Source organism: Cavia porcellus, unplaced genomic scaffold, assembly GCF_034190915.1.
Source record: "Cavia porcellus strain 051 isolate PalLab524CR breed Dunkin Hartley unplaced genomic scaffold, mCavPor4.1 scaffold_17, whole genome shotgun sequence".
Taxonomy (NCBI): Eukaryota; Metazoa; Chordata; class Mammalia; order Rodentia; family Caviidae; genus Cavia; species Cavia porcellus.
Genome location: NW_026947500.1, coordinates 20,159,186 through 20,181,409, shown reverse-complemented (window position 1 = coordinate 20,181,409; position 22,224 = coordinate 20,159,186). Strand labels below are relative to the sequence as shown.

Below are 22,224 nucleotides of genomic sequence, written 5' to 3'. Positions count from 1 at the left end.
CTCATTCTTAAGCTTTAAAGACAAGGTCTACTGCAGCTGTCTGAGGACCTTTGGTCTGTTCCCTAACCAGGAGCCATATCTTAGGGACGGAAATTTGCATCCTATTCTTTATTCTTCCCTGGGGATGGCTATAGTCATCTGGGTATTTTTTGATTTCAAATTAATAATTTTTTTTTCTATACTACAGTACTTCCTTATAATGCTAAAATAACATATTGCCTCTGTTTCTTCAGAAAACCCTGTTTCTTAGTACCCACCACCCTAGGTGTGTCTCTGCTGAACCTAAAGGATTTGGTTTTGCACTAGTCTATTGTCACTATCATAAAAAGTTGTTCTTGTTTCTTTTGTGATCAAAAGTGGTAGCATTCTCCTATCAAATCCTGGTACAAACACGCTGCTTGGCAGTTCATTGCTACTGAAAGCTACTGTTTTGTACAACAGAATTTCTGTTGTCTCTTACTTTCATAGAAAAAAGGATCTCTTACATATTTCTCACTTGCTTTCCTGTTTTTGAGTAATCAGCAAAAGGAGGATAGTGCTAGCTTCAAACTCCACTTCTAAATCTAAATCAGAACTATTCAACATGAAACACCTGGTTCACTTGCTATTGGGTTGCAGAATCTCCTGGTTTTTCTCCTAGTGCAGGATCATCATTTTCCCAGCTCCTATGCCAAATGCTCTCCAGTTTCATGGCTTTTGATGTCATGTTACACACAGCTCATTTCTGACCCTTTTTCATTTTCTTCCCAACTCCATAGGTGACCACCTCTATGGCTTTAAGCAGTATTTTTAACAGTTTTAAAATTTTTATCTTTAATAATGATGCCTACCTTCAAATTTAAATTTTTCACTCACCTATACTAGACAAATATGTCAAATTGGAAGAGGCAAGTTAAACTGGAGCCATGCCAAAATTAACTTAAAAGTCCTCCTGAAACAACCTTCTTTAACCATTCTTCTTAAATGCTAACATCCTATTTCTTTTTCTTAAATTTTGGATACATGGTGCTTGTGATTCTTACTCAACTACTTAAAACATATTATTCCTTGTTTCTCACTAGAATGTAAATTTGAAGACAGAGGTACATTATTCTCACAATTGCTGTGTTAAAAGAATAAAGGAAACACATGAATGAATTCTGAAAAATACTCCATAAGGATGGAGAAAAAAGAATATATCTGAGAATACTGAGAAACTAGAAAGACAAATTCCCAAGAAGAGGAGAATCAATTTTATGTAACTGTAATATTGAACAAAATAAAACTATATGATAATGTGTTTGATGCATGCAGACTAGCTATATCTTCAGGTCTTAAAAACTACTAGAAACACTGGTACTGGCATGTCACCATTACCAACAGCTGCTAGGCTGTACAGTTTTAGCGTCTGTGTCCCATGTGCATAAACCAACCTGGGAAGATCTGGTTTGGGATTTTGTCTACCACCCACAGCTGTGCTTCTTGCTCCAGCTTGAAGATCACATCAGGTTTGGTAATGCAGTTTCCTGGGAACAATAATACAGGACTTTATGAAACCGCTAAATCGAGACAGAAAGTTATCTCTAAAGAAGGATAATTTCAATTTGTCTTGAGCTTGTTTTGAGCTCTGTCTCAAAGAAGTGGCCACTGTGAATCTTTCATAACACAGCAGCAACATTTGTATTCTTCATGCACTGGATTCTTACACTTTAATCATAATAAACTCATGAGTAGTTCCTACATTTACCAACAAAGAGAACATGATCCACCTGAGGGTTACCACGGAGGTTTGCTCACCCAGTGACAGCAGGTTGCTGTAGGTCTCCAACATCACATCCCTGTACAGGGTCCTCTGAGCATCATCCAAGTTCTTCCACTCCTCCCAGGTGAAGTCCACCACCACATCTTCAAATGACACCATCCCCTGTAATGGGTGGGACATTTCTCCTCAACCCACTCTTTAGCCCTGGGTCACCAGAACAGGAATCTGGCATTTCACCTTTTATGTTTTACATCCCACTTGAGGAGCTTGCTGTTTGTCTCTAAGGTGGGGAAGAAAAAAGAAGAGAAACTTACTGGTACTGATAATTTACCAATACTATTACAGAATTTCCCTATATATCTAGAACTATCCTTATTGCCACAAAGACAAGCATGAGTAGATTCTGTTCTTCTAAAGATCTTATAATCTGATATGGAGACCTAAGTGTGAACATGCACCCAGAAAAATATGTTAAGTAAACAGACACAAGTTCAGAAGATGGCGGATAGATAACACCAAACAACAGAGGCTCTCTGAGATAAGTCAATTTAGATTCCAAAAATAATACAGCATAGGGAGTCCCGAACAGAGGGAGAGAGACCCTCCCAATCCAGGAACAAATTAAGCTGAGAAAAACCAATTAAAAATACAGTCCCAGGGCTGGGGATTTAGCTCAGTGGCATAAGTGCCTGCCTGGCAAGCACAAGGTTGTGAGTTCAATCCCCAGTACCGAAAAAAAAAAAAAAAAAAAAAAAAAAAAAATAGAGTCCTGATGATAAGATTGGAACAGCTACAGTCTCAGTGCTGCCGCTTGAACTCCCTGCTTGGTCTCGCTGCTGCTGCTGTGCTTGAAGTGGCGCAGCCGGGATAGCCCGCCAACTTCAACTCACTGGAGAGGCGTTCGCACCGAGGGCGGGAGTTGGTGAACCAAAATGAGAGCAAAGCTGGTGGAGAACCCTGCATCGACCTGTGGTGAGTGAGCAGAATAAAATCTCTTCCACAGAGAAGAGGGAGCTCCAACACACGACATTCTGGGACCAGGCAGATAAGCTAGAACAAGGAACTTCAGCGGGCTTCTCCCTTCTCAAGTGGGATCGATGGGTGCACTTGACCTGGGTAACACCTGGACTAAGACCCAATAGGCTAGCCCAAATCAAGTCCCTATGCCTGGCAGTGTACCCTGAGGCAGTGAAGCCTTCAGCAGGTTGACTGACCTGGAGGGGTGAGCCCATCACAGGCTGCCCTGGTCTGTGTCTCTCTAGTACACTGCAGTGGGTGGGAACACCTAGCCAGTGCGATTCAAACAAACTGTAACCAACAAAGAAAGAAACTGGGCCTCCTAAATATGCCTGTATGGAAGGAACAAAAAGTATGGGAAAAGGGAGCAACAAGAAAGGGTCCTCCGTCCCCAATTCTGAGAACACTGATCCAGGAAAGGTAAATGCAAAGGAGAATGAGGACAGAAAACATGCAATATCAGACATAGAACCAACAGACATAAAACGATATCTTTGGGACCTCATAGATGAGTTCAAAAGTGAAGTATTTACCAACTAAAGCAAGATATAAGTAGAACAGTTAAAGAAATGCTAAGCACTTCCCAAGAAAAAACAAATGGAAGAACAAAAAAAGGGGAGAATTGTTTGATGGAGAAAATAGAAAAAATATAGAATACATGAAGCAGGTTCAAAGAGATTACCAGGAAATTAAAAACTCTATCGAAAGCTGGCAAAACTGCTTGAAAGAAACTAAGGACAGACTATCTGAACTGGAGGACAGGTTTGCAATGTGGGAACATGAAAGGAAAATTTTCTTAAAAATAACAAAGAAACAAGCAGTAACAATACAAAGGATACAAGACGACAAGAGGATCTAGAACTTAAGAATAAAGAGTGTGAATGAAGAAACAGGGGTACAAACAAAGGAATTACAAAGGTTATTCACAGAAATAATTAAGGAAAACTTCCCAAACATAGGAAAAGGAAATGATACTCAGATGTATGAGGCATACAGAACTCCAGCCACCTACAACCAAAACAGAACTACACCCAGGCATATAATAATCAAGATTCCAGAAATCCAATATAAGAACAGAATATTAAAAGCTGTCAGAGACAAGAAACAGATCACTTACAAGGGAAAGCCCATCAGAATTACATCAGACTTCTCGGCACAAACCATCAAATTGAGAAGAGCGTGGAGCAAAATAATCCAAGCCTTGAAAGAAAATAACCTCCAGCCAAGGTTGATCTATCCTGCACAATTGTCCCTAGAAATTAATGGAGAAACAAGATGCTGCTAAGATAAAGAGGAACTGGAGATTCACAACCACCAATCCAACTCTACAGAGAATACTATACATTCTAAAGAGAGAGAAAAGCACCAAGATTTCGGGAACAGTGGCAGAGAGGCCCCAATGAATGGAACAAAAAGTGAAATGAAGAAGACAACTAATGACGGAAAAAGAGCACAACAGAAATGAGGCAGAGAAGGTTGTATATAATTTCTAATACAGATGGCTAAGATACACTAACTTACGGGAAAAAAGATAGAATCACAGGCAGAGTGGATCAAGAGGTAAGGTCCACTGAGACACTCTTTATAAGGAATATAATTAACTTGAAGAAGAGCATATGGACCAAAATCAAATATGAGAAAACAGAACTCAATATGACAGGGAACCAGAGAGTAATAGGGGAAAAATAGACCAGAATTTATGGATAGATTGAAAAGACTGGCTTTAATAAGAACTAGAGATCAAGCCCAGGAGTGAGAAAGTTTGGAAGCACTTAGGTAAACAGCAGGTTGCCCCCCTAATATAAAACTGAGAGTGTTGGGGAGACCCAAAAATACAAGTACATCCTGGCAGAGTGAAAGGGGAAGAATAGTCTTTAAAAAAAAAAGACAGCAGAAGATATTGCTAATAGTGTATCAGGAATTAAAACCCATATTACTCGCACCACTCTGCTTGGATGGAACTTGTTCCGTCCCAGTTTGTATATAAGCACTGGATCTGAGGGCACAGACAGCTGTCCTGAAGATATCAGGATATAGCACGTGGTCATCTTTAATTTCCTATTAACTTAAACTGGATCCCTTATGACTTACACTGTTGTATCTTGACTGATCTTAGTTAAATCTGATTTGTTTGGTTGCTGCTTATTATTGACAGATTTTACTCAAAACTGATTGGTTGATGGTATCAAGTTGGAGAGTGTAGACAACCAAACTGAAAATAACAATGATTCACTACGATATCCATTCTGATTTGACTACTACCTGTTTTTCTAGCTCTACACTATCTACAAAGTTGTATTTCTATTAATTCTGTAATGAACTGATAAATTCAATGATACTTTATCTGATAATATAGCCAATTCTGTTGATGATAACAAGAGATAGCACAGTAACCATGATAGAATTCCTTGTACAGAAGTTTTACATGTCTTTTTAGTTTTAAGTGTCTATAGGAATACGTTTTGTTCTGTCCTGTTCTGTTCTGTTTCCCCCTCTAATATAGAAAGGATAGAAATACATGTTAAGACTAATGCTTGCATAAAACCTATAAACAGTTTATGAGAACTGATCTTACGACACATGATGAAATGAACAAATACTTTGAAGGAAAAAAAGGGGCACTGCAGTACCCAGTGCTGATTCTGGAGTGTCATGATGTGAAATCCAGCAATACTATTAAGCTTTGTTCAGAATGATTTTAATCTGCTATGTTTTGTTTGGTCTCAACATAAATGAAGGTAGGGATAAATGTGTACATGTCTAAGTGTATAGGATTGATAGCCATATTACTTAGTTTTTGTTGGATAGTTGAACAGAACTCTTTACAGTCTCCCTGGATGAAGTCCCATTATATGCTCCATTTTTGTATCTTGAACAATTATTTGTGGGGGGACAATATGTAAACATTAACTAGTGATTTATTAGTTTATTTTTTCTTTGAAAGTATGTACTATTTTTGCCCATTTTCTGTTTTGTTTTGTCTTTCTTTAAAAAAAAAAAAAGAACAGACACAAGTTCAGTACACACTGTGATGACAAAGAAAGTTCTATTTTGTAATACGAAGTTGCATTTCACTGCCAGGCCAAATGTTTAGCTTTGCCATAGGAACAGAATATCACCATGAGTATGAGGCAACAGAGGACACAAAGCAACAAACCACATTACCAAAACTTCACAAAGACACAAACCAAACAAATCACATTACCAACCAGCTCTAGAGAGAGGATCTTTTGGCAGGAAGAGAGACAAATGAACTCTTAAAGGAATCCTCTATTAAGTGATTTCTGCATTTAAAACCTGACCTAATTCCAAAAGCAAAAATATTTTATGTACTGTTTTTAATCAATTATACATTAACAGCACATATATGTATCCCAGAATATCCTTCCTGTATGCCAAAAGGACTGCTTGTGTACACCACACTGAACACCGTCACCTCCCTAGTCATAAGATGTGAGTAATGACATCCTGTGACAGTATGGCACATGTGCGATAAAGGCACACACAGCCCTCTCTGCGATGATGTCATGAGTTGTATGAGTTTTTTAAAATTAAAACCTCAGTCTTCAGGTTTAACTGCAGTGTTGGCACTTTGCATTAAGTAGCTGGGTTATGAGTTGTTTGAGGACTTGGTCTCTTAAAGGATTTATCATTGCTGGTCTGTAAGGACTGCAGAAGAATAGCAGAAAGGAGTTTAAGGAAAAACCATGGTACCACACAGACCAGGGTAGTTACTGGAGGACCTAGTATCAACCAAACGTGTGTACGGTACACGGTAGAGTGAATAATTGACTGGCCTGTGCAAGTTTGGGGCTTCCTCTTTCTGGGACACGAGCCTCTGCTCTACAGCGCTAGTAAGCTGGTGGAAGCTTCTTTCAGGTGGAATTCCCATCCGTGCGGCGCGCTCTTCTTCAAACTCGGTACCATCTCCTCTACTTCTAAGAAAATGGGACCGTCATCCTCTACTGGATCTCCCTTATCGAGCTCACTGTCTCTGGATACTGGGTCTTGTATCAACTTCTGCAAATTCAAATCAGGAATTCTAGCCAACCTAACGCTCACAGAATGCAGGAGAGGGCCAGAAGCTTCACTAAAGCAAAGGAAGGAAGAACAGACAGACAGAGAGACTGAATGCTACAGCTACACAGCAAGACTGGCTCCACCGGCCTCTGACCAGGAATTTCTGGGAATTGAGGGAGGCGCCGTTTCGCTGATAGGGTTGGCACACTCGCTCTACAGAGGGGGACGAGGATGTCCCAAAAGGAGTCCTGGGGTCCTGCGGCATCAGAGCCGGATTGGAACCCACTGCCGGGCTCGCGCAGTCCGCAAACCGTCCCCAACCCCTCCAGCTTCAGTGCGCCTGCGGGCGTGTCTTCTGACAAAGCAACCCCCGAAAGCACGGCGGAGAAGGCCTTTTCCCCCCGCACAGGACCTGGGGACCCTCCGATCCTGTTACCTCCAGACCTCGCTCAGCACCCTGGCCCGCACCTGCACGGTGGGTTCCGCTGCCCCGAACGACCCCATTTCTGCTTCCCTCTCACAGATGGGTGCCTGTCTGGCTCCCCTGGGTTCCCCCAGGCCCGCTCACTCCCTTTAACCCTTGCACCAACCTTCAGAGCCAAGAAGCCCAACTCCAGAGACTGGAGAGAGAAACAGGAATTCTGCAAGCTTGAAAGGTACGGCAGCGCATGCGCAGAGGGAATACCTGAGAAGCTCTCTCTAGGCCCCGGGCTGTGTCGTCCTTTGAGGGAGACTACATTTCCCAGAAGGCCTCGCGCCAGCAGCCTGCTCAGAGGGATGATGGGTTTGTTTGGCCCGCTGAGCTTCCTGACCAGGAGAGTGGGTTCCGAGGGGTTCGGTGGGGGTATCCCTCCTAACCTGACAGAGACCTGGAGTTCTGCTTCTTGGAAGTCCTGATTTGACACCCTGACAGTGGAAAACTAGGGAAAACCCAAAGGTGTCCTAATTACTCCATGACTAAGTTCATACTCCCTTTTTGTTTTTAAGTTCTTGTATAGGTATTGCAAGCCATAGAATCTATGTCCTTTTTTTTTTTTTTTTTTTTTTTTTCCGGTGTTACGTTTTGCTTTGCTTTGCTTTGTTTTGTTTGGTGGAGGAGAAGGAAAAGAGGAGGAAGGAAGGGAGTGCAGATAGGCACTTTTTGATAATCCCCCTGAGAATTACACAAAGAACAAACTGATCCATTTGATTGTATGAGGTTAAAAATGTGTGCACGATAGTCAAGAAAATGAAAAGACAAGCACAGATATCAAACACTTGCAAAAGATACATCTGAGAGGAATTTTATCCTAAAAATGAAGAACAATTAAAATTCAACAATAGGAAGATGACCAATAAAAATGAAAAGAGCTAAATATAGTTCTGCAGATGAAGCTATTCCTATGTTAAATAGAGTACGAAAAACCTGGAATCATATGCTATCATGAAACCGCAAATTATGAGAATTTTATATTGATCAAAATGTGAAACAGTGCCAACCCCAAGTGCTGGCAAAAAGTCGCTTGCTCGCTGTTGGTGAGAATGCAAAATACTGTAACTTTGGTGGACAGCTCAGCAATTACTTTTAAATATAATTAAACATCACTTCTCTGTAAAATCCAGCAATTGTGCACTTTGATATTCACCCAATTTGTTTGAAAACTTTGGATGACACAAAAGCTGTGTATATCTCTACAGCTGTTTACACATAACTGCCCAGCTCTCACAGTTCACTGGAGACTGCACACAGAGGAGAGAGATCCTGTGAGTGTTATAAATGTGGGAACATTTGTGCTAATAAGGCAATCCTCATGGTAAATCAAAGAATTCACTTATGGGAAAAGTACAATGTAATGTAGGTGGGGAAATCTTTGTTTATAAGACTGCTCTCACAGGACATCAAAGAACTCACACGGGAGAAATCCTATGAATGTAATGAATGTGGGAAAACAAAGAACTCACCTCTGTGCACATCAGAGAATTCACCTAGAGGGAAACCATATGAATGTAATGAATGTGGGAAAATGTTTATTGTTGACTCATCTCTCAGGGAACATAACAATTCACACGAGGGAAAAACCCTATAGATGCAATAAATGTGGGAAAACATTCCCCAAGACATCTCAGAGCCCATATGCCAACCCACACAGAGGAGAAGCCCTATGACGTAAGTGTGAGAAAACTTTTGACCAAAAGGGCTCAAGTACATTTCAGCAGAATGCACGCCAGAGAGAAAACCCTAATACATAATAAATGTGAGAAACCTTGAAGGAACTCAGCTTATATAACAGTGGGGAAACTCATAGCACAAGGAAAGGCTTGACAAAGTTTCCCAGTCTCTTGTTCATTCAGGTGAGTTTGCCCATGGAATTTGTTTGTAAACCTCTTGCCATATTGTATTTAAACTTATTGATCTGTGGGAGATGATTGTCAATTTAGGCACTGAACATTGAACATGGTAGAATACAGATGAAAAAAAAAAAGAGAATAACTGGAAGAGGATTCTTCACTTCCAATTCTTTATCACTTGATTTTTTAAAAGTGGGAATAAGGTTCTATTATGTTGAACTCGTAGAGATATGATCTCTCAGTTATATGCAAATAATTAACCAATACTTTTAAGAATGTTAGGAAATCATGTGAATACAATAATGTTGAAAGACCCATAAGAATGTATTATGCATCACTTAAAACAATAAGAAAACTCAAGATGGTAGAAGAATGTAAGAAGCCTTCATTAAAAATCAGAAATTTATTTGAAGCCCTGTATTGCTCCCACCATCTTGTTTTGACTGACTTTGTTCTGTTCTGTTTGATAGTATCAAGTTTGAGAGTATAGGCAACTACTTTGAATGCAATAAGATTCACTATGATGCCCATTCTGGTTTGACTATTATCTTCTTTTGAAGTCCTGTAATGTCTCCAATGTTTGGGTTTTATTGGTCTTTTTTTTTTTTTTTTTGGTCTTTTTCGTTTTTTATTGGTACCAGGGATCGAACACACGACTGCCTGCTTGCAAGGCAGGCACTTATGCCGCTGAGCTAAATCCCCAGCCCCTGGTATTGTTCTGTACTGCTTTGTTCAATTTTATCATACCTAATGATATAGGCAATTCTTTTTAAGGTAGCAAGAGGCATTATGGTAACCATTGTTGATTACCTTGTTTTTACATCATGTACTATGTCCATCCTTTGTTTTGACTGACTGCTTTGTTTTGTCATATTTGGTTTTATTCTCTTCTAAAAAAAAGTAATAAGAACTATGGGAGTAATAAAACCCAAAATGTGTAAATGTTATTGTAAAAAAGAGAGGAAAAGAAAGTGCTCTAAAGGATACAACTGCAAGTGTGTTTAGGTGTATAAGATAGATGACTATATTACTAAGTTTTTGTTGGCTCATTGAATACAACTTTTTGCAATCTCACTGTTTGAATGACCACTTTGTATGCTTTAATCCTGTAACTTGAACAACTGTTTCTAAGATGACAATATGTAATCTATTAACTAGTGATTTCTTACATTTTTTTTTGAAATTCTGTATTACTTGTACCCTTATACTGTTTTGTGTTTTTTTCCTTTAAATGAAATTTTAAAAAATCAGAAATTTCAGGAACCCCACCCCCTTGAGTTAGTCAACAGCTAGTCGATACCCTGCAGGATGCTGAGGTGAGTGGTCCCATGGAGGCTGTGGAAATGATGGCACTGAGCTGAGGGGACAAGGGAAAGGACAGATGCTTCCGTAAAATTTGGGCAAAGCAGAGAGAAAGAGAAGAGTGTTTCTGAGCACTTGGCCTAAATTCCAGTTTCCTTCACTGAGAGACAAGGATAAGGCTGTGTCTCCAGGATGATTCCAGCACCCACTAAAATGCCTGCCTGAGAAGGCTTCAAGATGACAGTAAAATGTACTGTTTGTTGCAGCACAAAACTGGTGACAGGCAGGTAGCCTCACAAAGCATGCAATTATAAGCACTTCCACAAGGGGATATGTCTTTTATTGCCACAGCATGTAGAAGTTGCTCCAAAATGCTTGCAATTGCATCCTTGTTCTGCATCCTTTCAGGTGAAGTCTATAGTCCAGAATCTTCTTTGCAAAAGTCAGAGAGTTCTGTTTTAGAAATGTGAACATTCAGGGAAATGACCTTGCTTTTCCTTTCAGACCATAGGGAAGGGCAAGTGGAAGGGCCTCATTCTGGGGATACCTTGCTCTACCCCCAAAACTGCCTCTCTTCAGTGCTGTCAAAATCAATACAGATGCCTTTCAAAACCACTGATGACCTACAACTGTGGTGGTCAGAGCGTCCAAGGTCCCTAAATGCAGGGAAGTGATGGGACAGCTTTGTGATAAGAATGAGACTTTGTTATGCAGATAATCACACAGTGAAACTATGGGGCGACAGATTAACTTTAGTCATTTATGCCAACCCCAGTCTTCCTTTATCCCATGTAAACAGCTTATATTATCTAAGACAGAGCAAGAACACAATTATCAAAACTATTTACCTCTTAAAATGCTCCAGGCATCCTGACTTCCTGTCTTGGGAGGAAATTCAGCCACTTACAGAAGAGAGTAAGAACCCACCAAGAAGCAAACCCTCCCTGCAAGCTAGTGCCATGTGTGGGCTGCCACCAGTGGGGGGAAAGGCAGACCCCAGCCCCTTCCAGCCCATGGGCTGGTAAACAAGAAGAGCCAATACCTGCCCAAGCAACTGGCTGATCTGGAGAAACATGGGCTGCAATGATAGCTTTTCAGGTGAAATACAATTTATTGCTTGTGGTGTTTGGTGTTTCACTGACTGTACAAGTCTAGGGCTGGTGGTCTGACCATCTATTTAGAAGATAACAGTACACAGTGTGGCATCTATTGGGGATTTCCTGTGAAGGTGGTAGCCATTGTTAATTCCTTATTATCTTGTTTTGAAGTCCTGAATAATATTCATTGTTTTGTTGGGTTGAGTTTTATTTTGTTCTGTTTTGTTTGATTTTGTTATATCCAATGGCATGGACAGCTATTTCAAAGATAGTGAGATATATTATGGTAGCCATTTTGGGTTTACTATTGTCTTGTTTTGAAGTCCTCTATTGCATTCATTATTTTGGTTTTATTGGTTCTACTGTTTTGTTTTGTTTTATTTTTACTATTTCTGAAGGTATCTGAAGCTATTTTGAGGACAACAAGAGGCATTATGGTAACCATTGTTGATTTTGTATTGTTTTGAAGTTCTCTGTGGCTTACACTGGTTTGTTTCAGTTGGGTTTATTCTGTTTTATTTTGCTTGGTTTTATTATCTTTAAAATAAAATAATTTTTTAAAAAGCAAGAAATCCAGCCACTTACAGATCACTCAGTTCTGCAAATGATTGGAAGTGATTTAAAAATGTTCTAGGAGATGGTAGATTAAGCACAAGGAGAGGTTACTTTCCAGGTTCTAAGAGGGTCTTTTACATAGATGAGATTGGCTTTGGACTCTGCTTTCTGGATACTGCAGAGCTGGGAGGATGGCAGAGAAGAACAAACAGGGTGAAGCAAATGGCAGTCACCCAGCCAGATCTTCTTTCTTTCTTTCTTTTTTTGGAAGATCCTCTTTCAAGCAAACACTGATTTCAACAGACATCAGGCTTCCAACAACAATCTTGAGAGACAAGAGCTCAATAGAGTATTATTTTCATAGCATAAAAGAAAAAAGTTAGCTTTAAAATTATGAATATTCAAATTCTTTTAAAATGAGGACACAAAAAGTTGTTTTCAGAATGCAGGCTTCAAAAGTTTTAGGTCATCTCAATTCCTTTGAAAATATTCCTAAAGAATATACTCCAGTCAACAGGCAAATAAACCTAGAAACATTGTGTCAGACTTGTGGAAAGATTGATTTGGGGGGCATTTATTATGCAAACTACATGAAAATAGCATCACAAACAACTCAGAAGTAATGTCTAAGCAAAGAACACTTTGACTATTACACTGGACAAAACCAAAACAGAGCTGACCAGAGAGGATGGTGAGTTGAGATGATCATGGTATTGACACACAGAAAACATTGGGGCGATTAGCATAAGTAATTATATAATCACCATTACCATCTTTGCTAGCGTTTCCTCTCTTTTGATTTTCAATGATACTCACCCTACCAGTGTAAGATAATATCTCATCATGATTTTGGTTTGCATTTTCCTGGTGATTGATGATGTTAAACACTTTTCTCTATGTACCTGTTGTTCATGTCTGTATATTTTTAGAAAAGTCTAGTTAGCACCTTTGGCACTGTTTAAGTTCCTAATATATTTTGGGTATTTATCCTTTAATGAACACAGAGTTAGCAAACACTTTCTCACATTCTGTCTGCTTAGATATATGATTCTCTTGATTTGCAGAAACTTTTAGTTTGAGATGATGCCACTTATTAATCTTTGCTAGGATTGCTGAGATTGTGTACATAGTTGGTGTCAAATACGAAAAAAATCATTGCAACACTAATGTCCAGTATCTTTCCTGCTGTGCTTTTGTCTAGAAATTTTATAGTTTCAGGTGAATACTTAGGTCTTTAATAAACTGGGGATGATTTTTTTGATGCTGTAAGGTATGGGTCCAGTCTTACTATTTTGTGTGTGGATATCCGGCTTCCCAGCATTTGGAACAGATTATTTTTCCGAGTTCTTGGCATCCTTGTCAATGATGACTTCACTGCACATATCTGAATTTGTTGGTACTATATTCTGTCCCATTGCTCAATGTGTCTATTTTTAGGCTACTACCATACTGTTTTTACTACTATAGCTCTGTAATACAATTTTAAATCAGATACTACGAGCATCTAGATTTGTTCTCAAAATTTCCTTGGTTATATAAAATCTTTTATAGTCACATGGGAATTTTACATTTTTTTCTTTCTGTGGAAAATGTAATTCAAATTTTGTAGGGACTTCATAGAATGTATAGGTCACTTTGCATACAGTATGGATAATTTATCAATATTAATCTATGTAATAACACATGCACTTGTGTCTTTTTTTTTTTTTTGTCTTTTTCGTTTTTATTGGTACCAGGGATCGAACTCACGACTGCCTGCTTGCAAGGCAGGCGCTTATGCCGCTGAGCTAAATCCCCAGCCCCTTGTGTCTTTTTCAGTTACTTTTACCACCATCTCATTCTGTGCATAATTATTTTACAGACTTGAAAAATTTATTTCTGCAAATTCTATTTGCTGATATCATTGTAAATGGAATTACTGATATCTTTTCTCAGTAGCTCATTGTTATTTTACAACAATATATGTTAATATCTTTAAGCTAATTATATACTATGCCAATTCACTGAATTTATTACTTTTCTTTAAATGTATGAGAATACCCTCAAATAGACTATTTACTGTTTTTTTTTCAAATTTAGATGGCTTTCCTTTTTTATCTTTCTTAATTGCTTTGAATAGGACTTCAGGAAATTCTCACACATTCCCTGCCACACACACACACACACAAATCTGAGAGGTGTGTATGAATGTTACACATGCCTTACAAGAAATACTAAAAGAAGTTCACCAACTAGAAATGATATTGTTACAGCATTAAGGACTAAACACGGCAAGAAATGACACCAAGGAAGTTTAGGAGGCAGTTTATGACATGGTAGGCTTGACTGGGATCTCTCCCAAAAAGTCAGCGCCACCAGGTGGGGTTCTAGGGATTTTATGGGGACAGCAGTCCGAGAAGTACAAATGTAAGTTTTGGCGCAATATGATTGGAGAGTTGGGTGACATCTTGGGCTGCTAAGGGAGTTTACATATTTTAGGTTACATTGCAGGGTTACCAGTTATGTAAAGCATGGGTTATACAAAGGAAGAAATGTCCTGTTATATTTTAAGTTCCATTACAAGGGCATTAGTTACAGAAAGGCAATAAATAAAGACAGGGCTGATACAATGAGCAAGTGTTTTGTTAATCATGACTGCACAGATACCTCTGCCTGGTTTTGGAGAGCATTCTTGGCATGCTTTATTTAAAATTTTAATTTCACTTTCAGCACTCAGCTACATGGAATGAGAAATGACAGAGTTATAATAACTGACACCATAGACATACAAGAATCAATACAATATATATATATATAATTGTATTCTGAAAAATTGGATAGCCTAGAACTGGTAAAATTTCTAGAAATACACACTGTCCAGGTCTGAGACATACAGTAAAAATCTGAACAGATAAACAGTCAGTCACAAGATTGAATCAGAAATCAAATTTGCTTCCCAACAAAGATTTTGTCCAAGAGCAGACGGCAATTATGGGGGATTCTGCCAAACTTCTTTCAAAGAGAAGTAATATTTTTCATGTACTTTTCTGCAATGGAAGAAGAAGACTTTCAAACTTATTTTATGAGGCCACCATCACTAAGGGAAGAATCAAAGAGACTATAAGCATGATTATTTTGTTAATTATGATGGATTAACTGAAATATTAATGTGGTTCATTATATGCATACAGCACGAACTGATCCAGTCTCATCCCGTTTCAATCCACCCTCCCCACCTCTCAGTCTCTAGCAATCAGGATCCTACGTCCAGGCTATTTTCCTTTTTTAACTTTCACATGTGGCAGAGAACATGCAGTTCTTGGTACTCTGCACCTGGCATGTGTGACTTAACATAATGACCACCGGTTACATCCCTATGGTCAATGCAGGGTCTCATTCTATTCATATGGCTGAACAGGATTCTGTTATGCATATTTTCTTCATTCAACCATGAATGGGCAGCTCATTTGATGTAAGATATACCATCAAATTGCACAATAAACATGGGCAAGCAAATATTCCTTTGAATGATGGGTACCCAGGAGTGGTATGCATAGTTGGACCATAAGGTAGATCTATTTTTCATCTTTGGAAATTTTACATAACACGCTTCATAAGGGTTGTGCTAGTTCACATCCTCAGAACAGTATATAAGCATTTTCTTTCCTCGATCTCCCTGAAAAGTATTGTTACTTTCTTTTTATGATAGCCATCATAACTGGGATGAAAGCTATTTACTATAGCTTTTATGGTCATTTCCTGGATGACAAATGAGCAAAAGATATACTACTGGATTTGAAAACACTGGTGTGTGGAAGATTGTGATGTGTGTATGTGTCCCTCCGTATGTGTGTAGTAGTACCAAGTCTTTGAACAGTTTAAGCTTTATTAAGTACACAATTATACATGCTAGACACAGAGAAAAATATCCCTGGGAGTTGAGGTTCTGATAAGAATTTCATACTTCTGCATTTTCAATGATGAATTTTATCTGTTAAGGGCCCTTTGGAAAGGGAACAAAAGTTTAAAACAGTACGTTGTAGAATATCCAAGAAACTGGAGAGACTAAGGAGGGAGTCTCCGGAGGACTCTTTAATGGTGCACCATCCCAGCCACTGGAAATGTGCAAAATCAGGCTGAGCCGGGAAGCAAGGAAAGGTGACTTTTATATAATCTGTAGTGTCAAGCAGGTAAAAAGAGACAGCAATGAAACAAAGGAAGTAAGTGATCCCAGCAGCTAACCCTATCTTAGCCTCAAGGAAAAAACACTCCTGTGCTTCTCTGGGACCTGAGCATGCTGTGAGGCTGGTTTACAGCCCCTTGTCAGCTCCACTGGTGATGTCCACAGCCTTGTCCTTCTGAAGGAGGAGATTCCTATGGGAGAACACTTGACCAGTCTCCCTTACCAGGGAGGAAAGCCCAGGACCACAGTGCTCTGGGGACTGGCTTGCCTGCAGCTGGAATTTTACAGAGAAAGAGAGAGAAAGGCTAAGTCTCTCCTTAAGTTCTGCTAAGTACTCAGAATTCACAAAAATAAGTATGTGAGATATTTCGGTTTTCTCACTGCTATGACGTGACAAAGACATTAAATGGGAAGCAGGAGCTGAGGATAATGAGATCCTGGGCTTCAGATGTGTGCAGGTCCCAGGCCAGGACAGCACTGCCTGTGCTGGAGAGTGGGGGAGGGGAGGGCTGTGGCTGAGTCCCTTATCCCCGCCCCTCCTCCAGCCCAGGAGCCCTTTGTGATGAGGAGGCCACAGCTCTGTGATGCAGGCCTGGGACCCCTCCCTGCTTCCAGACAGAACTCTCAGGGCTCAGTTGCCTGAGAACAACACTGCAATTCAGATGATGGAGAATCTTCTCACTCCTCTGAAAAGCCTTAACACCATGTGGCTGAGCCCCAGCTCCACCACCTTTGCCATGGACATGGTCCTCGCCTTTGTGTGTGGACTGGGGCTGTACCTCCTGTTACTGCCCTGGCTCCCGGCTGAACCATCCTTGCCACCATCCAGGAGAACTAGAACCATCAGAAAGGTGAGAAACCCACAGCTCAGACCCAGCAAGCAGAGAACGATCCGCTCTCCTTCTACCAGGGTTAACTTTCCAATGTAGAAGAATGAGAATGCAGAAGAGAAAATCTCAGGAAAGAGTAACGCAACCTTCATCAGGGACAGCTGGGCCAGGGCAGAAGCAGCAGAGCATCTATCTGATGCTCTAAGACCACATGTGTGGTTTGCTGGCCAGAGTAAAAGAGAATACCCTGACTCAGTGGAGGATGCCAGGATTCCTGAGAGATGGGGCCTTGGGGAGGGAAAGGTCCTGAGTGTCAGGATCCAGTCTCTGCCCTGTGCTGGGCAGAACTGAGGGCTCTGAGCTCAGGCCTCCTGTCACAGGCTGGAGCAGCCTGTGCACTCAGAATCCCAGCTGACAGCAGAGACGCTGCTTTAGAAATGAGTCCAGGAGGGGAGTGAAGGTACCAAGCTGAATCTCACGCACAAAGTCGTGTGTGTGTTTCTGGGAGAAGGACGACAAAAACAATCTTTAAATACGTTTTAAAAATGAGCAAGTGAAAAAAACACAGGCCCTATTAATTCCATGTCAGCTTCCCAGTGTTCATAAATATGAGGGTCCACAGCCTCTCTGAGAGAGGAGAACCAGGCCTGGGCCCCTCACAACTTTCCCTCTTTCTCAGCATCCAGTGCGGATGAGGTTGAAGAACAGGAGCAGGAAGAGGACTGGCGCGCTCACAGGTGAGGCTCTGCCTTCCGGTCCTGCGGCCCCAGAGCCAACATGACTGCTGTCCCCAGGGACCAAGGCCCGGGCTCTCAGGATTCAGCTGCTGAGCCCTGAGAGGGGGCTCCTGGGAAGGCGGTCAGCAGGGGGATGCTTCTAAGGGTCCCTGCTCAGAAAGAACCTGTGCAGGTACAAAGGCAATTTGGAATGTAAAGGAACTTTTAAAAATTTTATGGTTAAAACCACTCAAGGATGGGACTGGGAAGCACAGCCTGCTCCCATAACTAAAAAGCCACAGAGCTCAGTGAAGCCTTGACAGCCCCCATGCCAGGGGCAACTTTGACCATCAGTGTAACTCAGCGGGACAGTATATCTGACTACACAAACTTGCTTCCAAGTCCTCCAGGGCAGACTGGCCCAGGTAAAGAAAATGATCAGTTCTTTCTGCTCACCACAATCCTAACGCCCCGTTACAGGGTATCAACGCCAGTTTTGTACTTTCAGCTTGCAGAACTGTGCAAATAAAACTCAACACCGACTCACTACTGATGATTTGGTACTGAGATTCCCTTTACCCCACTAGTGTAATGAAGGTGTACGCCTTCCAAAGTTCTTCTGGTGCCTTGTCTTCCATCTGCTCTGCTCCTGAACCCCAAAACACTGGGTCACAGGAAGGAGATGCCCACTAGAGGTCACTGCAGGCAGCAGTGGAGCCAAGCAGCTTGGACTAGGAGTTAGACATCCTGGTCAAACTGAGGCCCAGCTGTGACAGCTGGCTGAGGCTGATTCCTGATGAGATGACCTCATTTGCCCAGCACAACACACTTGTGAGGACCATGGATGGGGAAGGATGTGGAAGCACTTTGTAGTGACTAAGTGCTGCCTGTCCGTGTACCAAGTGACCATGGTCAGCCAGGGCCAGAGGACACTGGGCAGTGATGCCTGGGCTCTGGAGTCTCCTATGGTGTCCTCTAAGGACACATTACCTTCAGCCTCCTATAAAAATCTCAATCCCCTCCTTACCCTTCACCCTCTATAACCCAGGGTCCTACTTTCCACCTTTCACAGATTGCCAGCTTTATCAGAAGTTGGATAAGACCGTAGTATCACTTCTGAAAAGGTAAAAAATTTTCCCTTTCTTCCGTCCTACAAAGGCCTGTGGTGTCATCAAGAAGCACCTGGGAGGTAGGGATGCTGGGAGTGGGGGATGTTAAGGCCCTGGGGTGAGGGATAACAGGAGGCCGTGAGGATGGGGCCGTGGAGGGGCTGTGGTCCACCTGAGATGGTCCCCATCCATGGGTGCAGACAAGCCTCCTATTTATTACAGCTTCAAGAAGCTGCTTCCTGACCAAGGAAGCCCTCAGCAGCCCTCACATCCACAATGTCATCCTCCTGTGTGCAAGAAAAAACCTGCCACAGCCCCACAGCCATACAGGGAGCACGAGGACTCTGCCACTCTGTCCTCAGCAGAGGCTGACTCCCCTCCTCTCACTCAGCACCTTCCACCTCTGGCCTCCTCTGCATCATCAGGCTGGTCCACAACCTCCTCGGATTTTGGGGATTCAACTACATCATTTACAGCCTCTCAGCTGCCAGAATCCCTGCCTCCCCTGGAAAGAATTTCACCCTGCCCACTTCCACACACCTTCTCCCCGCCATGTCCCCCCAATCCTGCCACAACCCCACAACCCTGGTGGGACACTACAGAGAAGCCAGATCAGCAGCTCGGTCCTCATCGGCTCTCACATTCTAAGACTGCGGGGATCCACTTTGAGCAGAAATGGAACCAGCTGTTCTGGGGTCTGCCCTCTCTGCACAGCGAATCTTTGGTGGCTGATGCCTGGATCGCGCAGAATCCATCTCCTCTACAGCCTCCTCCATTCTTATTCAACAAAATCTCAACTCTTCCTCCAGCTCAAGGGCAGGATAAAATTCCCCCACAGGCCCTGTCCTATCTGGACCCCCAAGCCCCACCCATGATTCTGTCCACAGCTGGATTCCAGCCCCCTCCTCCAGGTCAGGTCCTGACTCAGGCCCATCTCCAGCCTTTCCCCCAATCTGTCCTACCACACTGCGTAGCCCACGTGAGGGACTTTGGAGCAGTTTGGTCTACACCCCATAATAATCCAAAGCACCTGATCCCTATTGAAATACAACACCCAGGTGGGCCCACATTAAAGACACAGACCCAGCATAAACGGCCTTCACTATCCACGGTCCAGGGCTGGCAGGAGGACTGCAGGATGCCCAGTCTTTCCCCAAACCACTGGGCCACTGCCATCCCTCCTATGGCTTTCTCACTCAGCCCGGAGCACTGGAAACTACTGGAGCAACACATTCAAAAGGTGCTCAATCAACACCATGGGCACCAGGCCCGCAGGATCCCAGAACCTCTAGAGCTCACCCAACTTCAGTGTCATGTAGCTCTCACATGCCAGGCGAAGGAAAAATGCAGCCCCTCCGAGTGCTGCTCCATGAGCACTGCTGCCTGCAGCGAGGGTGGGCAGGAGGTAGAGGCCCGGGCAGGCAGGGCCTGGGACAGGAATGTGGGCCGTAGTCTTGGCAAGGTCCCCAGAGACCGGCCCATGTTCTCAGAAAGGGCCTCTGTACCCTTTCCACGGGAGATTTCTGCACAGTCAGAAAGAATCATGATGAATCCCACAGACCAGGATGCAGGAAATGACAGTCAGCTAGTGGCCATGCTGGAAGTGCACTTGGCTGTGAAGTCCAGGCAGATCCGGCAGGGGCTGATCCCCTTGAGGCTGCGCCGGTCCTGGCTTTCTGTCCCTGCAGCCTTTCCCACCACATGCATACCAGAGATGTCATCTTCAGCAGTCAGAAAGCCTGCAAGGGCCCCTCTCAGAGGCTTCCCTCTCTAAACTCACGTACTCTGAAGACCCTGGAGGTGCACAGGAAAAGGGTTTGGGTAACACACATGTGGGGCCTCCCCTCAAGCTGCTAAGAGCCATCAACCACCTCCAGGGAAAGAGACTCCACCCCAGTCCTTCTGTAGTCTGCTTGCCCATCCAAAGTCCTATACTGTCCCTATACTGGACAGACTCCTTGTCCTTCCAACTGTGTGGAGGGAGACTGAGAGGGCCCTAACAGGGATCCCCTCCTCCCCCACTCTGTGATGCCCAGGGATCCTTAATGGCCCCTCCAGCTGCACAAGGCAGCAGGCAGCCTTCCCAGCAACTGACTCACAGTCTCAGTGGCACAACCCACGAGAGCAGAAGCATCCTGGGCACCAGCAAGAGGCACCCTAGAAGTCCTGGTGGTGCTTACAGCATGTGTGGTCCCAGAGGCATGAGAGTGATGGCTTCAGCCAGGCATCGGGAATGTGCTTCAGCACTGAGTGGAGATGAAGTCAGTGAACCAGTCTCAGGTCTGTGCCCTGCCTCTGCAGTTTCCAGACTTGTCCTCTGATGCATGCCAAGCTGCAGATGATTTGCCTTCTGTGACATCCCAGGGCCGGCTCCACAGTGTGTCTCCTGGGACCAGGCATCTTTGCAGCTGATAGCTGACCTAAAGGCAGACAGAGAGAGGAGCCTGGGGCAGCACAAGCTCACGATCCCGCGCCATCAACACAGAAGACAGAAAGCAAGGTGTCTGCCCTGGCTGAAAAGGGTGAGGCCAACAGGGACCCATTGCAGAAAACTGTGAGTACCTTGCGACCTCCATACCCACCCAGGACTGGAGAATAGAAGACACCTTTGAGAGAAACACTTTTGGATCCTTTTACGAAAGAAACTAGTTCTTTCGAGAGGATTCTTCAAAGGTAGCATGAGGACATTTCTACTATGGATTTCTCCTGAGAAAAACATCAAAGAGCAGGAAGAACCCCAGAGGAAAGGCCAGACTGCACCTCCTCTGCCTGGAGCCAGACAGCAGCCAAAACCAGCTCCTGTGTGGCTCACACAGTTGCGGGGACTCAGATTCTCATGCAGGATGCTGGGCTGATGTAAGATGACAAGTTAATTAAGTGCGAACTTCTTGCCTTGGAGTTAAATCAGCACAAAGAGAACAAAGATCAAGCCTGGTTCTCCGGGGTTCCCTGCAGCCACCATCCTTCTAGACAGATCACAGGAGAACACTGGGATGTGCAGCCACACCCAAGGAAAGGCACCCCAGTGCCCAGGGGTCCTTGAACACTGCACAGTTCACCAGTGGGCTACAGAGCTGTCAGTATCCCCACCTGGTGCTCTCCTGTGGACCTGTGCTCACAGCGTGGGCAAATAGTGCCCAGGGCCTCAGGTCACCATCACCACTGCCCGAGGCCTCACCTCCTTTTAGGAGGTGTTCTGTGTGTTCAGCCAGAAAATTTCTCCCCATTCTTTCCCGGTAGGAAAAGACATCACCAAGAAAAATTTAAATTCATTTACAGAAAAAATTATTTTCTATTACCTGTCCATGTTCATTACTATTGCCCAATACACCTATTTTTCCTCCTAA

General features: G+C 42.8%; 2 protein-coding genes across 4 annotated transcripts in view; one reads left to right on the top strand and one right to left on the bottom strand.

Annotated features, from left to right (window-relative positions):
- The window catches only part of LOC100725563 (zinc finger protein 717), an 18,547-nt gene extending 11,041 nt beyond the window's left edge, over window positions 1-7,506 (bottom strand). The window contains exons 1-3 of one of the 2 annotated variants that reach the window (XM_013150674.2): window positions 7,369-7,506; window positions 1,777-2,021; window positions 1,413-1,505 (exon numbers count right to left, since the gene is read on the bottom strand). In XM_013150674.2, coding sequence (XP_013006128.2) covers window positions 1,413-1,505; window positions 1,777-1,921 — 238 coding nt within the window. In that variant the 5' untranslated portion in view covers window positions 1,922-2,021; window positions 7,369-7,506. Of the gene's footprint in view, window positions 1-1,412; window positions 1,506-1,776; window positions 2,022-7,368 lie in introns of those variants that run through there. The other variant, XM_063227352.1, reaches the window with a different exon arrangement.
- On the top strand, window positions 6,490-22,224 carry LOC134470865 (spermatogenesis-associated protein 31A3-like). Of its 2 annotated transcripts, none has more exons than XM_063227353.1 (4): window positions 6,490-7,253; window positions 17,732-17,789; window positions 18,841-18,892; window positions 19,100-22,224. In XM_063227353.1, exons 1-4 carry the CDS (start codon window positions 6,705-6,707, stop codon window positions 20,649-20,651), a joined length of 2,211 nt encoding a protein of 736 aa, XP_063083423.1. In that variant the 5' UTR covers window positions 6,490-6,704; the 3' UTR covers window positions 20,652-22,224. The 2 variants fall into 2 exon arrangements, with proteins under 2 accessions (XP_063083423.1, XP_063083424.1); XM_063227354.1 differs by lacking the exon at window positions 6,490-7,253 and adding an exon at window positions 7,446-17,073.